Raw genomic sequence first — 17,997 nt, forward strand, 5'->3', positions numbered from 1 at the left:
AAATCAGAAAAAGTCACAGTCAAATAAATGTTTAAGTACTGAACTTAGATATCGATCGTGTAATACTGAAATATGAAGACAGTTTACCTAAGGTAGGTAAATTTTCCTCTGCAGGAAGCATGTTCTTTTCTAATAATCACTAAATGATAAATATTTTTACTTTTCTAATTGCTTCTATTGTTCCTATGATAAATAAGCTTCATAAAGAACTATGAATAAATTTCATACCTTAAATTTTGCATTTCCTTGAAAAATCTGGTTTGTCTGGAGCAGTTCATTCTGTGTTCCAGACAAACCAGCTACTAAGAACACATTAAACTGTGAGTAAACTCTATTATTCACTTTATTAATGGCTCATTTTTTAGAACTACTTAACTGTTAATTATATTTGAACGTTTACTTAGAAATGGGAGTTTACACGGAACAAACACATTAGGCAACATCATTACTGGCCAATTCCCCAAATCAATAACGTCCTTTCTTTTGAGACATAATGAGACCTTGTGTATAACTTATTGTAATTCCGATGACATTTCTCAATTTTAAATCATTTCCTTTGCTCTTTATCAAGAAAGAAAATAGTTCTAGGTTCTTTAAAAAAAAAAAAAAAAAAAAAACAGCTTTCCTGGGGCGCCTGGGTGGCATAGTTGGCTAAGCACCCGACTCTTAGTTTTGGCTCAGGCAGTGATCTTGGGGTCCTGGGATAGAGCCCTGAGTCAGGATCCACACTCAACGTGGAGTCAGTTTGGGATTCTCTCTCTCCTCTCACTTCCCCTTTCCCCCATCCTCCCTCCCTATCTCTCTCTCTCTCTCTAATAAATAAGTAAATCTTAACAAAACAAAATAAAACCCAGCTTTCCTGAAATGGAAGAGTACAAAGAATAGAGCCAAAAAATGCCCAATTCAAAAATTATGGAAACTCTCAATTTTAGAAAAGAATGCTATAAATCTAATATTCATTCAATGATCTATTATTCATATCATCACATGCTACAAATTTCTAAGGATCTTGTCATAGCAAATAATCAAAATAAACCACATCATTCACCTTTTTAATTTGTACATATTTGATATTCTTATTTTTTATTTTTTATATTCTTTTTATTTCTAAGATAATGCTCCACCAAGGCAAAATCTCATTTCATTGGGTTATAGAGTGTAATTTCCTGGGAATTGCTACTTATAAAATTTTCCTTTAATGAATTCATAAAATGGGGGTCCTTTGCTGATTTTAATCACATATTATTAAGGGGAAAATTCTACTTTTTTGTAGATATGATCCATTTTTTTTAGAGAGAAAGGATAAACTTTCTTCCTTTAAAAAATAAAAGTATCCAGTATTTCTGATTTGTTAAAATGTATATGAAAGAAAAGGTGCCTTGGTTTGTTGTCTCTTCTAAAATGGTTGGGATCAAAGTTTTGATTATCTAGGAGTATATATTAAATATTATGAAAATACAGTCATTCAGAGTTCAGAGAGTGGGAACCTTATCTATATGAAAAGCCTCAATCCTAAAAGTTAAGTTTTAAAGGACTTTAACCAACAAAAATCTCCTTAATATGTGCAAGCTGCACCTTCCTCAAATTCTCTCCGAAGCAATTAATTGCATGTAATATAAAAAATCAAATAAGAGAGATAAATAAACAATATTACAGCATGAAAAAAATGGTAGTTAACAGGAGAGAGAACTATCATAATAACCCAGAAGATCTGGAGACCCCCATACCAAAGCATCTACAGGTGAATGGATATGATATCCAAGATATACTTCAAAATAATCCATGTCTAGGGGAGAATAAATGGGGGGTATAAAAGAGACAGGTTTGGTCATGTGTTGATTATGGAAGCCAGGTGATAGATAAAGAGGGTTTGTCATAGTATTCTCTCTACTTTTGTATATGCTTCAAAACTTTGCTAATAAAAAGTAAAACAACAACAAAAACAAACATAGAATTATAAGCCAATAGTCCCTGAAGATATCCATTAGTTATGAATGACTTCATAGTGGCCAAATTCAAAGGACTTATTTCTGTTCTCATCTTAAAATCTCTCGATCAAAAGCCTCACACCTTTCCTTAAACTCTGCTGTCTTTTGTTTCCCAAACTTTCTGACTCCTTTCCTCTCAATCTCTTTAGCTAGATCTTCTTTCTTTGCATGCCTTCCAAAGTTTGGAGAGTCTCAAAGCCCATATCTTTTCAAACTTTATGGACAATCGCAAGGCCTTAATTACAATTACAGGTCAATGACCCTTACATTGCCGTCTTCCACCCCCATGTCTCAGGAGTATTAGAAGTATATTTTCAACGCTATATATTGGATTATATTACTCTCCTAAACCGTACTTTCTATTTTCACATAGATCTCCTACTAGCACCTCAAATTCAATGTAGAAGAAACCCAATTCATAATCTTTCTTTACATTTCTCCACCAAAAGCAGTAGCTCTCCTTTCAGCTTTTTAGTTTCTGCAAATGGTACCTAATCAACCAGGTATCCAAGCCATGCTTATCTGGGCCCTCTCTTTCTTCATATCCTTTTAAATCTGTTCCTTCCGGTTGTTACTGCTATGAGACTCCTTCAGCTGGGACCACTGCCAAGGCTTCTTGACTGGTTTTCTGTCTTCTGATTTCTTCTAATTCCAATCCATCACATTGAGTTGCCAGATTAGAAGATTATCTTTAAAGATTTCACTCCCCTGCTCAAAAATCTTTGATGGGTCCCCTCTGTCTATCTGAATTCTCTACCCAAATAGTCAATGCCCTTTACATGACCTAAGCTCCAATCAAACTGAACTCTAATGGTGTTTTATTTATCCCTCTATGAAGAAAATGTACCCTTTTCCTTCTGCTTCCTAGTACAGCTAATTTAATGCAAGTCTTACTCCCACCTCCACTCCCCAAATATTTGTTGCCTATTTGAGGGCAGGGACCACATCTTGATACCTCCCCGTAGAAAATAACACGGTAATGTCTGTGAAGGAAGGAAAACAAGACTTCAGAATAAAACCCGATTCAATTTGGGCTACAAAATAGTATCTCAATTCCTTTTCCTACAGATGTAGTCTTTCCAGAATGTGTACAAAGAATAAAAAACATTTATTACCTGTTATTACATTTATATCTGGGTACTGGTTTTCACACAGACCAACAGCTTTGCTATCTCTCTCAAAAGCCTCTCGAAGTTCTTTCTTGACTGCTGCCGAACCACATAATCGATACAGGCCTACCACCTAGAAATGAAATTATGGCCATATTAGGGTAAATTTGGTAAAGAGAAAATACAATAGCACAAAATGTAGAAGTCACATGAAATTGGTAATCAAATATGTTCTGATGACATTTAATTAAAAATACCTCAGCTTTCGAAATCTCACCATAGACTATATTCATCAGTTGAATGAAAACATTTTATTCTTTCATTTAAATTCAAATAATATACTATGATTTCTGTAGTGCTATCTATCTTAAGATACAAGCCCTTCACTTTAGTTTTATATGCTCAACCACTATGCCCAAGGTTGTGCCCTTTCACATCTTTCGCTCTAAACTGAAGAAATTCAGCACAGTGGTTAAACAAGGGTTTTAGATTCCAAAAGGACCACTCTATCACTCCCTGCTTAGTGATTTTGGGCAAGTTATTTACTCTCTCTAAATCTCATTTTATTTATCCAAAAAAAAGTACATACTTGAAATAAGATTCCAGTATACTATTTGTGTTACCTTACCAGGAAAAATATTCTAGGGATGAAATAAAAGCAAACTTGGAATTTTTTTTTAACTTACTAAGTCAACTGATTAAAAATAAAGGAAATTCAGGGCGCCTGGGTGGCTCAGGGGTTAAGCCTCTGCCTTTGGCTCAGGACATGATCTCAGGGTCCTCGGATGGAGCCCCGCATCAGGCTCTCTGCTCAGCAGGGAGCCTGCTTCCCCCTCTCTCTCTCTCTGCCTGCCTCTCTGCCTACTTGTGATCTCTGTCAAATAAAATAAATAAAATCTTTTTAAAAAAATAAATAAATAAAAATAAAGGAAATTCAATTAAAATAATATACTAAGGTAAAATAAAACCTTTAGTTCAAAATATATGTAGGATCCACCCTCCCCTCAACCTACACTAAAAAGATTTGTTTTAAGAAGTTTTAAACATTGTTCATTCATACAGGAGATAAAATATTAAGTCTTAGGAAGCTCCCTATAAACTTACTGAGAGGAAATCAACATGATACCTGTGAGGAGAAAACATGTCTGATGAAGCAATCAGAGTTTAAAAAACAAAAAACAAACAAAAAGCCCTTCAAGAAAATAAGTGATTGTTAACTATACCTCCATATCAAACACTACTTAGGAAGCTGAATCACTTTGAATTGAAGGAAGTTATAAAGACATTATTTCAAGACAGAAATAAAGTAAAAATAAACAATGAAGATCCTCAAGGATGTGAACTAGGAATCACTTTAAGGTCTTATAAACAATCTAGGAGAAGGCATACACAAATGAAATTTCCAGGTGTACTTGTGACACAAACTTCTCCAAGTCATTACATAACTCGTAGAATACAGAAGGTGGGTCTCGATATAGGAAAGTGACACTCATAGATACAAAGAAATGTTACCCAAAATATTGGAGATGATAAGCTATTAAAAATTTTTGGAAGATCGTAAGGAACCTACAAGATTTTATTTATTTATTTTTTTAAGATTTATTTATTTATTTGAGAGAGAGTGCGTGCATGCGAGCAAGGCCAGAGGCAGAGGGAGAGGGAGGAGGGAAGCCAACTCCCCGCTGAGTGCAGAGCCCAGCATGAAACTTGATCTCATGACCCTAGAGATCATGACCTGAGCCTAACTCAACAGTCCCACGGTTAACTGATTGGGCCACCCAGGCACCCCAGGAACCTGCAACTGTTTTTAAGTGAAGGTAATGCAAGGTGGTGCTACATTCAAAAGGACCAACGTAATATGGGAAACTAAGGAACGTACTGAGAAGTAAATTTCCTACTCTTATACATGTCCTACACTGGTCACATCTCACAAGACATGGCAGAACCATAGATGATCCAGGAAATAAAACTAAAATATTAAAATGCTATCACATTAGAAGAAACTAACTTGAGTAGACCCTTCTGGTGTGGGCACACTTAAGTGTCAAAAAATTCCCTAATAAAGATATATCCCCTTCAACCTGAGAACGAGATGAATGTAGAATCAATTGAAGAAAGCATTATTTCAGAAGTAAGAAATTAAGGGAACATGCTATTCCAAAAGGTGAATAAAGGAAGATAGAAATCTAACATATATATTTCAAGGAAAGGATACCTTAGGATATTATCCCCAACTTCAGATGCTGACTTCTTGAATCAAACACTTGAAGTACATGGCTGATGTCTCTATCAGAGAGAGAACCTGTACTGGATCAACCATGAGTATGATTTCCACCATAGTTTTTCCCATTGGAAGCAGGGGGGTAGGTGGTAGTAGTCATCAAAGCATTTGCAAGATGCCACAAACTACTCTTGTATGACTGTTGAAACCTCATGTTCATGGTAACAAAAACAAGAATAATTACTGACTAAAAAGGTAAACAAAATCTAAGCCGTGTGCAAGTCCATAAAATAACAGACACAATAAGCCTCTTTCTGTGTATGTTGGGGCTGGGGGGAAGCAAAAGAAACAAAACCAAAGAAAGTGTTTAAAAACTGCAGTTCCAAATGTACTACTGTACATTTTACTTTTTAGTTCACAGGAAATTCTTTTTTTTAAATATACTATTTTTTAAGAGTTTATCTATTTATTTGAGACAGAGAGCAGAAGCAGGGGGAAGGAGAGGGCAAAGGGGACTCCCCACTGAGCAGGGAGACCAATGCAGGACTGGATCCCAGGACTCGGATCAGAACCTGACCTGAAGGCAGATGCTTAACCGACTGAGCTACTCAGGTGCCCCATCACGGGAAATTATTCCTCATTAAAATAACTATTTCTAAACTTTAAGTATAGAAATAAAAAGCACTGCTAAAAATGTTTTCTTAGTATTTAAAAAAGTTACAACAGTCATATATCCATTCTTTATAAAATATTTCATAAAAGAGTGAAGTACAGTGCTATTTGAGCTACTTATTTTAATACTCAATTGTGAAAGTTTCTGTTTAATAATTAGCTTCACAGTCTCCCTAATCTCTGACCCCTCTACATTTCTCTTCATGCTGCCCCCCCCCCCAAGAAAAAAAAGAGTTGTGGGAGAAAAACAGAGAACCTTAAGAAAAAGTAACCGGACCAAAAGTTACATTGGAAACTAAAGGCTTCAATCTCATATAGACAACATAAACTCAATCTGAATAATATATCTGAGAACAGGTTTCCAAAGTTCAGATGTCCCTCCTACCTCTCACCTTCAGAAAGCTGCTTCAACTGTTTTTATAGATAATCAGCAAATAAGACCCACAGAGATTAAGTGACTTGCCCAACATCACCCAGCTAATTAATAATGGAGGAGAAACCAGTACCTGTTCCCTGCATCTTTAATACAAAACCCCACTAACTTACTTACACTGTTTCCGTAGTTTCCACATCAGGTCCAGGGTGAGTTATTTTAAAATCTTTTCTATATATAAAGAAATCATAGTTCAGACTTGGTGATATTTACCCTTGATGCTTTCAATCAATGTCATAAATTCTGATAGCCCTAAAGCAGAAATACCTCAGAAATACTGACGTTAGACTTAATTTTTGAATTTAAGCAATTACTTATACCTCACAATAATACCCTCAGTGATATGCTGTTTTTCGTTGTCATAGTCCACATGTATTCATGAAAATAAAGAAAGATAAGGTCTAGTAAACTGGTTAATATTACAGATCTGATTACATGTAATGCCAGGGTTTTTGTCTATTTTAATGGGCTGCTTTTACCTTCTTATTTATTTATTTAACCTTCTTATTTAATGGGAAAAGAGAATGAGAAATGTTATTAATAGGACCTCTCTTCATCCTCCATGCTATCCCAAAGTTCAGAGACAGATAAGCTTATGCTTCCTGAAGGGTGAGATGAGGGAGAGGAGAGAATAAGGGCAGGGAGTTAGTTTTAGGAGCAAAGTGGGGTTTTAAGATTCACTGTTGGAATTTTGTGTCATGAGAATGTCAAGCCAGGCAGAAACATTCCTTAAATGAATTAATCTTTGGCTATCTTATCAGCTCTGGCTTTTCCTAGGAATGCCATTGTAAAGCAATCCTGATACGTAGGTTTAAGGCCCAAATAGCTCTGCCTCAGAACATAAACTGTGGAACCATTTAGCATGCTCTCAATTGCTCACTGACAACACAGGTGAAATTATGAATTATATGCTAAACAGTCATGGAATAAAAATTAAAAAACAGGAATGAGAAAATGTCTAAATTGGATTTCTTTTAACCCTACCTTGAATTCCTTCCCTGAAGACTTACTATAAATCTAATTAATTAAGGTAAATAAATTGATAAGGAGGTAGTAGAGAAAGAGTGAAATAATACCTGACAGCCTCTCTTCTCAATTTCCATAATACATTTTTGTATCAGGAGTGGCACCATCAGCCCTATATTTTCTTTCTCTACAACTTTTCGAATATCAACACCAAATATTACTGGTTCTCGATTTATATCCAGCCCATGAAGAGAATTCTCCCACTGTTCCAGAAGAGTCACTTTCACATAAATAAGACCTCTGGGCTCAAGTTTGACAGCCAACTGATGTGTCTTTGTCACTCTGAATAAAGTGGGGAGAACAACAGTTCCATGACAACACACTCGATTTTTTCTTGGAGTCGGTTCCCAACTGAATACTACTAATTTCAAATGCTGTGCATTTTCAATTTCTATGTTGAAAGTATGATCCATGTCTAAAAATGTTGTCCGACACGTGAGCAGAGCGGTTCTCGCTTTGTTTACTGAATCTACTTGAATCGCACAGAAGACATCTTTTGAATCTATCCGAGGTGGTTTTAAATCCTCAGCACCATAGAAATGCACACTCATGAGCCCAGATATGTACTGTGAACATTTAGGTTGGTCAGAAAAACTATAATGTCTGAAAGCATCAATGTCTATTTCACTCTTGCTACAACTGTTTGGAGTTATTTCTTTTCCCTTTCCAAATTTGTTTTCAGATCCATGTTTGCTAGATTTAGTTACAAGTTCAGGGGAATCTCCATCACTGAGATAACCACCTTTACATGAATACTTAGAACTCATAAATACTTTCTTCTGGTAGCTGTGCTGAGAAGATACGCTGGTATCCAAGTGGTACCGACTTATAACATTCCTCTTCGCAGCTGTGGTTGTGTTCCCAGAAGGCAGAATATCAGTATGATGAATTTCCTGACAGTTACATTTAGACAGAGAAGGGGTATTATCTGGACTGTTCATGTGATTCAAAGTTCCTCTAACGCTCAGCTTTCGGCTAAGTTCTGGCAACCTTTTCATTTTCATAGAAAGTTTCCTCACAGTTCGTGGAGATTTTATTTTATCTGGGAAAGACCAGTTAATTGAGCTATTTTTTTTCACAGGGCTAGGGGTTGGAGAAGATGGTTCTGGCACTCCCAATTCAGTCTTATTTGTAGCAGCTAGGCTCCCAGGACCTTAAAAAAAAAAAAAAGAAATTATAAAGTGATATTTTCTGATTCCTGCCTTATAAATCATCGACTAAACAAACTCTCATATGGACAGATTTTTTTTCTCTCGTTTCGTCTCATTGGGGAGATTTAGTTAGTTATATGAGCAAGTTTAAGTAAATCTCCATTACCACTTTCAAACAGAGTATCAAGGATTTCCAGGGGTGCCTGGATGGCTCAGTTGGCGGAATATGCAACTCTTGACCTCAGTGTTGTTAAGTTTGAGCCCATATTGGGTGTAGGGAGTACTTAAAAATAAAATTTTAAATAAAAAGCGGGGGGGGATTTCCAAATAGCTTACAGCGGAAAAAAGCATCTCCATCTCCAACCGCTTTTCTATTCTAAAGGTTTGGAAGAAGGGTAACATAGATTCCTTTAAAATCTTTCCCACTGCAGTATAATTCAGGAAGTACGTTATTTTATAACCATAAACAATGGGTATCACAGGAAACTAGGAAAGCTTCCTATTTTGGCATATTAATACTTGTTTATTTTAACATATTTCTTATTTTAATGTTTATTTAGAAATCCTACTCTAATAAAAGAACACTTCTTCTTTTTTTTTTAAAGATTTTTAAAAATTTATTTACTTGAGAGAGAGGGAGAACAAGTGAGTAGAAGCAGGGGGGAGGGGCAGAGGGAGAAGGAGAAGCAGGCTCCCTGCCAAGAAGGGAAGCCTGACCATGCAAAGCTGGCTAGATCCTGGATCGATCCAGAATTAATCCTAGGATCATGACCTTAATAGTAGGCAGATCCCTAACTGATTGAGCCATCCACGTCCCCCCAAAAAAACATTTCTTCTATTTATAATCCTCTAAAAACTAAACTTTATCATGAAACATGACTGGTTTTTAAAAATATTTAAAAACCAAACAAAATTTATAATTTTGACAACTAAGAGCCCTTCTTCATTCTAATGTTCTAATAGAACATGCCACGGAAGATTATAAAAAATGAACTCTAGTGAATCAAGAATAACTGAATATTGAGGGGCACCTGGCTGGCTCAGTCAGTTGGGTGTCCAACTCTTGATTTCAGTTCAGGTCATGATCTCAGAGTCATGAGACTGAGCTTCACATGGAGCTCCGTGCTCAGCACGGTCTGCTTGCCCCTCTCCCTCCCCCACTTGTGCACGCTGTCTCTCTAATAAACAAAATCTTAAAAAAATAATACATTAAAAAAAGAATAACTGAATATTGAATGTCATAAAGCTAACTAATTAATTTTAAAAACTATGAAGACATTTCTTGTATTATTTATATACAGTAACTCCCTAGAACTTCAAAAGCTAACTTAGGGTCTTTCCTTGCAATTGCAATATATTCAATGACAGCACAGAGACATGAAGAAGTTTTCTCATAATTCTCAGTTTTCATGAAGAGTAAAGCATTGAAATCTTTCTAGGTTCTTCTCTACTCAAAAATAGTTTTTTTTCTGAATGTGAAAGTAAGAAGTTTTTAAAAGATACAAGAAATACAAATAAAATGACTAGCCTAAACTGCACTACCAAGAGATTAGCCATTATAAATACTGTGGTCAAAATAATATTAAAAGTTGTTTAATATTAAATTGTTAATATTTATAACACCGACCATTTATTGAGCTAGATAAAGTATGAAAAATTAATTTAAAACTTAGTATGCAATGATTCTCATTTAATTATTGAAATAGCCTTATGAGTTAAGATACCACTAGCATCCCATTCTGCAGATAAAGACCTCATGCACAGGGGCTGCCTGATATGTGTAAGATCCCAAAGCTGGTAAGTGGCAAAAACAGCAATGATTCAAATCTAAGCGTAGGCCTTCAAAGTCTATATTCTTAAATACTATAGTTTAGAGCCCTTCCATCCTTCTAAACATCTTTTCATCTATACATACACATTACATTTATTTTTAATGACCTTTTCTCAACTATTATTAAGAAGTTAAAATATTCTATTTAACCTCAAATTCTCAATCCCCCAGTTAAATATATATATATCAGGGCACCTGAGTGGTTTAGTCTGTGAAGCGTCTGCCTATAGCTTAGGTCATGATCTCAGAGTCCTGCTCAGCAGGGAGTCAGCTTCTCCCTCTCCCTCTGACTTTCACCCTGCTTGTACTCCGTCTCTCTCTCTCTCAAATAAATAAATAAATTTTTAAAAATGTATAGACTAATAAATTTTATTTTAAAATTTGAAACTGTTCCTGTTTAAGAATTTAAACTAATAAAGCGAAATGAAACTATCTTCTAAAATCTAATGTAAGTTTAAACTGTTCCTTTAAAGAAACTATCTAGGGATGCCTAGTTCTCTGTCAGGAGAGCCTGTGACTTGATCTCAGAGTTAGGCCTAGAGCTAACTTAAAGAAAGAAAGAAAGAAAGAAAGAAAGAAAGAAAGAAAGAAAGAAAGAAAGAAAGAATTATTTAAACGATTTAAATCAATTTTTTCACATTTCATCTATTTCTTACAAAGATCTCTAATGACCCTCATATCAGAGACCACTTTATGTAATACATTTTACAATTAAGATGATCAAAAAAAGTATTAATTCATTTCAAAAATCAATAGATTAAATGAACTTTCTTTAAAGAATTAATATAATCTCCCTCCACCCCTCTTTATGTGTCCTAATGACAAAGAAGTGGTTTCTTTATAGAGAAAGGACTATTTTAAGTACGCCTGCTGGGCTTTTCTGGTAAGCAACTAGTAAGAAATGGAGTGTTTGACAAACTAGACAAAGCATTCCCTTGTACTGTAAATTGTAGTACAATTCTACTGGTCTACTGGCCTAAAACAGTCTATAGTAGTCGGATTCCTGCTGTAGTCTATAATCTATTTTGTCATGGCTTAAAGTGCTACCCAGTATATTAAATTGCTCTAGGTTTTTTTTACATTATTAAGGAGTTAATTTAACATTCTGACTTTTTCTACACATTGTGCATTAAATATTTCTTACTTAAGTCCTTAACTGATTATTGAAATATTGTGTAAATTAACAATTTCTGCTGTAGACAAGGCAATTTATTAAAATAAAAATGCTTTGTTTTTGTAAAAGAGCTGAAATATTACCAAACTCAATAGATCAATAACTGCTGAAAATTAAACCAATATTACACTAATCAAATCACCGACTAGCTATAAAGGAAAAGTACAAAATGGAAATCCTTATAAATTCGTGGGCCAGGCTAGAATCTAGTGAACCTGGCACATTCCTTCAGCACCTAGAACAGTAACTGGCACACAGCAGAAACTGAGTGATGGCTGAATAAATGAATTAATCAACCAACCAATTGTTAGTTGTAAGTTGGTAAATCTTTTAGGAACTATAATATAGGAATTACATATAACAGTTAACAGCCATAAAAACCCAGTAATGCTACTGGTAATTAATCCTAATTAAGTAAAATAGAACATGATGAACATCACTCCAATAGTAGTGGAAACAATCTATTAACACCCAACATAACCAGTCAAATAGATCTGGACACATCAACCCAATTAAATGCTACAAAATTGGCAAACAATAATGTTAATCTACTGTACAATACAAGATGAAAATACCAAGTGAAAACATCAAAAGCCAAAATCAGCAAGCTAATGATTGCAACTAGTTAAAAGATACATATACACATGTAACTTGAGAGACAAAAAAGTCGTAACTGTGTTACGCTGATTAAAAAGTTATAATTCATTTTCTTTTTTCTTTCCTATTTCTTGATGAGAAAATTATTTTAAAATTCAACCATTCTCTTTGCCTATTTCTCAACAGTTCTCTGTTAATACTGCTAAAGAAAACACTACCTTAGGTGACCTTTCTGATCAAATTAAAACAAAAAAAAGATGACATGTAAATAAATTGTCTAAATATTCCCTTCGGTGGGTGCCTGGATGGTTCAGTTGGTTAATTGTCCAGTTCTTCATTTAGGCTCAGGTCATGATCTCAGGGTCCTGGAATCGAGCCCCGTGTTGGACTCCTTGTTTGGTGGGAAGTCTGCTTGTTGCTTGTCTTCCTCTCCCTCTGCCCCTTTCCTCCACCACCACCCCACCAGAGCGTAAGCTCTCTCTCTCTAAAATAAATAAGTGAATATTTATAAATAAATAGATAGATATTTCCTTTGGTCATATTTAATAGTGCTTATATTTTAATAATATGCTAAAGAGAAGAATAATAGTGAGAAAGGAGACATAAATGACAACCCCACCATACTTTCAAGTTTTGGGGTTATTTTTTGTTTTTGCAATGTCTGTTAGTCTTTCCAGGTTCACAATTTGCCGCAAACATAAAATAACAAAATTTACAGACAAGTAACTTAAATCAAAGTACGTATCACTTTACAGACACTGGCTTTCTAACTTCCCAGTTATTCTTGTACCCTTTTGCCTTTTCTGCACCATACCAACCCGCCACTCTCTGCCACACTCCTTTAAGCCTTCCCTACCACTCCACCCTAATCACAAACTGCCTTCCAAACTATTATATTATATAGCATTTATTTCTCTCTCCATCCAGATTACAGAAAAAAAAAAAAAACACAAACTCATGCTGAAAAGTCAATCTACAAATAGGAATGCAAACACACAAAATTTTTTATTACCTTCAATCCCAACATGGTGGGAGGAGGGGGTAGTTACTTAATATTTCCAGTGTAACTTCTCAGTGTTTCTTTCAAAAAACTAATATCATATAGTACACACTGTTTTTTAACTCACTTGTTCTCTTATCAATATAACATTCACTCCACCTCCTCATATCCCTGAGGAAAAGATTCAAATGCAAGTAGTTTATTTGTAAAGTACAGAAATACTAGCAAGAGGTGAAAAAATTCAGGGGAAAATCCAAGAATTATCAAGCCTGCTACTACTATGGGCAACTGGAGCTTAACTTCAGAGAAAACTCTGGGAAATAATGTCGAATTATGGCACTCAAGGAGGGAGAGAGCTGAGGTAGCCCTACACCAACTCCTGTCAGTCACTGGTTCAGGGGCGCTCCCAGGCTGCCCTGCAGAGAAATTCCCTAAACCTTCGCAGAGTCCTCAAGCAGAGAGCAGATACTGATGGCTGGAAGTAGGTGGTTTCCTTCTAAATAAGCAATAAAACACAAAGGATGTGGATGAGGTACTGCCAGCACCTGCTATACGCAACATCTTGGAATATTCTGTATCACTTGAAATTTTTTTTTAGAATTTTTTCTTATTTATCCATTTGAGAGAGGGAGAGCATGAGTGGGGGAAGGGACAAGCAGACTCCCCACTCCCTGCAGAGCTGGATTCAGGACTCAATCCCAGACCCTGAGATCATGACCTGAGCCAAAGTCAGACACTTAAGCGGTCGAGACACCCTGGTGTCCCTCATTTAAATTTTATAAGTTAAAATGACTTGATATAAACCAGAACTGCTTTCTCTCCAACTTGATAAAGTTGATATTTGCAACTAGATATGTTTTATGTTGTTTCCTGTGTAGTGTGTTTGGGACCAAATTTGAAAAGAAGCCTATCAAAAAATCAAGGCAATCAAAGAAGAATAAAACCATCAGGTTGAACTATATGAAATGCCATGTTTTGCAGATCAGAAACTGTTGAATCTCAGCAATTTCATATAGTTCAACCTACTATGCATCAAACTTCAATTATTTCCTTTCTAGGTTCCATAACTATTGTAGCACCTATTTCCAAGGTCTTTACTTCTACCTCTCACTTTTTCTCTTCTTCATTTCAGTTGTTCATGAGGAAATTTAGGCATGAAACCATAAAGTAATAACTACCAATACATTGAACATACAACTTTTCAGCTATAACCAGGCTAGGTGTAAATGAATGAATGAAGCAAAATCAGATTTATATAAAGAATATATCTTTCTCAGGGGCACCTGGGTGGTTCAGTGGGTTAAAGCCTCTGCCTTCGGCTCAGGTCATGGTCCCAGGGTCCTGGGATCGAGTCCCATGTCAGGCTCTCTGCTCAGCGGGGGGCCTGCTTCCCTTCCTCTCTCTCTGCCTGCCTCTCTGCCTATATGTGATCTCTGTCAAATAAAAAAGTAAAATGTTTAAAAAAAAAAAAAGAATATATCTTTCTCTTCCACTCCCTATGATTCCATTCTCTCAACTAAGAGAAAAGTAATCACTGTCTCAAAGGACAGACATCCTTTGAGTTGGTGTAGGACCCCCCAGCATCTTCACCCCTTACAAAACCAAAGTCTGTGATAGGAATAATTAAACCACCATTTATATAAAAAGGTTTGTAAAAAAATAAAAAGATATAATAAGATGTGACTCATTTTTGAGTTTTATTTTTACGAAAATACACTCACTCTGTAAGGAAAAGTACACGGCTATCATAGACATCTATATTCAGTTGTAACTACTGTCAAAGAATTGAAAAATGGAAAAAGAAAAGGCAAACATATCGTTACCTGCAAAAGGAGATTTCAACATGAGACTCTCCTCTACCATGATACCTTCTTGTATCTTGTGTCCAATCCTTTGCTTGAATGGCTGCATGATCTCTGGGGAATGGATGGACTCTACAGGATTCATCTCATTGGACTGTGTGGTTCTGAGTTCTGAAGAACACAGCAAGTCTTCAGTGTACTGCTCTGCTTTCATTAGGTCACTACCAGACAACACTCTCAAGCTAACAGTAGGAAACTTCAGAACAGGAGAGTCTACGTCACCAAAACTCAAGGCATTTGATATACCAAAGTCATCATCCTCAGGAATGGGGTTGTACCATATTTCTCTCTCATCGTCTGCATCATTTTCCTCATTAAAGTCTAAAGAACAGTTTCGTGAAGGTGAAGAATCTGTAGCATCACACACCATATATGTACAGTATTCTTCAGAGGACTTGAAGAAAGGTCGTGATAGCTGATGTTTGGGTGAGATGGATAAGTGACTTATGTCTTGGCATTTCTTATTTTCTTCTTCCAAATTAAAAGGTCGCAGAGTGCTCTGATATAGCCAATTGCGTTTCTTTGACACAGTGATGCTATTAAGTGGCTTATGACCTCTGAATCCAATATTATCCTTCAGGTCTTCAAGTTCTCTTCTCTTCACTGAAGACCCATAGACATTTTCAAATAAATCTATTTCAAAGGAAAAAAAGACGGTAGAATGTAATGATGTAATGCCTAGCATACCAGGGAAGACAGGTCACTTGAAATCAGTTATTAAAATAATATTTTTAAAAAGATAGAAAGAAAAGTAGTATTACATTTGGAGACTAAAATGAAACAAGAAAAATTTTGGCTTTTTCGCCTAAAAATACTTTCTATTATTTAGACTACTAGTATAAGTGACATAAGAACTCTGAAAAAAAGAATAAATTGTGAGACTGCCTTTATACACATGATAGGGCTCACAAAGACCCTAAGCAAAACATACTTTATAAAAGGCTTATATGGAATGTTTTGTACACAGTATGCCTTTAATTAATATGTTTAATAATTTCCAACTCACTACTACAAGGTCCAGAAATCTTTAGGAAACATAAGTAATATTTCTACTTTCTCACACAAAGATGAACTTTGAGTAAATCTTTAAAAATAAGTGTGGCTTACTTAATACTAAATGCTTTCCTGATTACTGAAATTTCAGCATAACATCTATTTCCCAATCATATAGCTATGCAGTAGCATTTTATGCAGGGTTTAAGCTCTAAATACCTAGGGCAAAATTTAAAATAAAAATCCCTTAAGAAGGCTTTAGATTAGAACCAGATATCTTGTCTCACAGTAAATACAACCAGCTCTTATTACTGGCCGGGCACAAACTTAAGGAGTAAGAACATAAGAATGAACAAAATAGTTCTTACCCTTAAAAAATTCATAGTCCAATGAGGGTCATGAAATACTTGTTATGTGTTTGTGTTAATATAATGAAATAAGGCTCTAAAAATGTATATGTAACATTAATTCCATATAAAGAGGAACATATCCAAAGAACTGCATAAAGCAGGCTTCAATGACACTCAATAAGTTAAATATACACCATAATACCAATTCATTAAACACAGAAAAACAGACAAAACCACCTTTCTAAAAATTTAAGATCATGCTAGGTTTATAAATGATGGAATTATAGTTTATCTACTTTAAGTATGTATACGATTGAGTCATCTTAGTATTACAGCAAATAAAATATAATACCCTAATAACAGAGTGGTAAAAACACAATAAACTATGAGGAGCTTAATAACAACCAAAAAATTAGGTTCATACATCATCAAGGCTTTCAGTAACCTCCCTCTACTTAACAAAAATCCCTTAAAAAATGTAAACTTGTCTTTTTTTAATTCTAAATTTTACCCAACCAAGCAATTAATTTAAAAAAAAGGAAAAAAAGTCTTTTTTTTATAATATAAAAATGCCTACTGTGTATCAATGATGAGAGATAAAACAGTAAGGAAGCCCTTAACCTCATTTAAGCCTCCACAAAAATTCTAAGACAGGTATGATTATTTCCACAAGCTAGAAAAAATGAAGAATATGGTCAAGGTGCTAGCTGCAGTATTCAAATTTAAGCCAGTCTAACCCTAAAATCCATGTTCTCCTACACCTGTCTCTCCTGTACCATTCTACCCACCAGAAAGTAGGGAAGTGGGCAGTCCTTTCTGAATATGGTAATAATATCAACCCAGTTAGTAAGAATTAAGTGAGATAATGTTGGAAATATTTTGAAAACTATATAGTACTACTCAGAAAAATCAAGTAACTTGCCCAAGACCACCTAGTTCATAAATGGGAAAGGCAGCACTCAAAATAAACTCTTCTGACTCCAAAGTCTGTAGCAGTACGCCTGGTCCAGGACTAAGAGAAACACACATCTCTACCTCCAAGATTTAACATGCAAACGTGTCACAGATATTCAATACCTATCTTGAATTGATTTAGTTTAATTAATGAAAAACATGAAGATTCAAGAGTCTTTCTTGGTTCTGTCTCCCTTAAAAGTAAAGAAATTAAAAACTGAAAATCAACACATACTCAGGAATCACTGGGGCCTCTGGATTTTTAGTGGCCACGTCTCTGTCCAAGTGTACTAAAAGCTAAATCTATTGCACATTTAAGTCTAAATCCCATATTATTTATTAGCACGTCAGACATCCACAAGGTATTACTTGTAATCTTTATACAATTGTAAATTTGAAGCCAAAAGTACAAAATTATACAACTCCCAATGGCTAGGAGTCACATCTTATTTTATCTTTTTTAATCTTTTTATCTCTCGAAAGATCCAACATTTTATACAGTTAGATAAATTATTTTGAGTCCTACAGAGTTTTTTGACATACATTTTAAATGAAACAGACATGTTTCTACTTGTACTGCATTCCAAGGAGGTGCAATGACAAAAACAAAGCTACTGGTATCCCATACTTATGCAA

General features: G+C 35.2%; 1 protein-coding gene across 2 annotated transcripts in view; it reads right to left on the reverse strand.

Annotated features, from left to right (window-relative positions):
* The window catches only part of SYDE2 (synapse defective Rho GTPase homolog 2), a 46,770-nt gene that overhangs the window by 20,946 nt on the left and 7,827 nt on the right, over window positions 1-17,997 (reverse strand). For both annotated transcript variants that reach the window (XM_032870278.1, XM_032870279.1), the window contains exons 2-4: window positions 15,026-15,697; window positions 7,500-8,602; window positions 3,104-3,230 (exon numbers count right to left, since the gene is read on the reverse strand). In XM_032870278.1, the coding sequence (XP_032726169.1) occupies window positions 3,104-3,230; window positions 7,500-8,602; window positions 15,026-15,697 (1,902 nt within the window). The remainder of the gene's footprint in view (window positions 1-3,103; window positions 3,231-7,499; window positions 8,603-15,025; window positions 15,698-17,997) is intronic.

Source organism: Lontra canadensis, unplaced genomic scaffold (assembly GCF_010015895.1).
Source record: "Lontra canadensis isolate GAN:19392208 unplaced genomic scaffold, GSC_riverotter_1.0 scaffold40, whole genome shotgun sequence".
In the NCBI taxonomy this organism is placed as follows: domain Eukaryota; kingdom Metazoa; phylum Chordata; class Mammalia; order Carnivora; family Mustelidae; genus Lontra; species Lontra canadensis.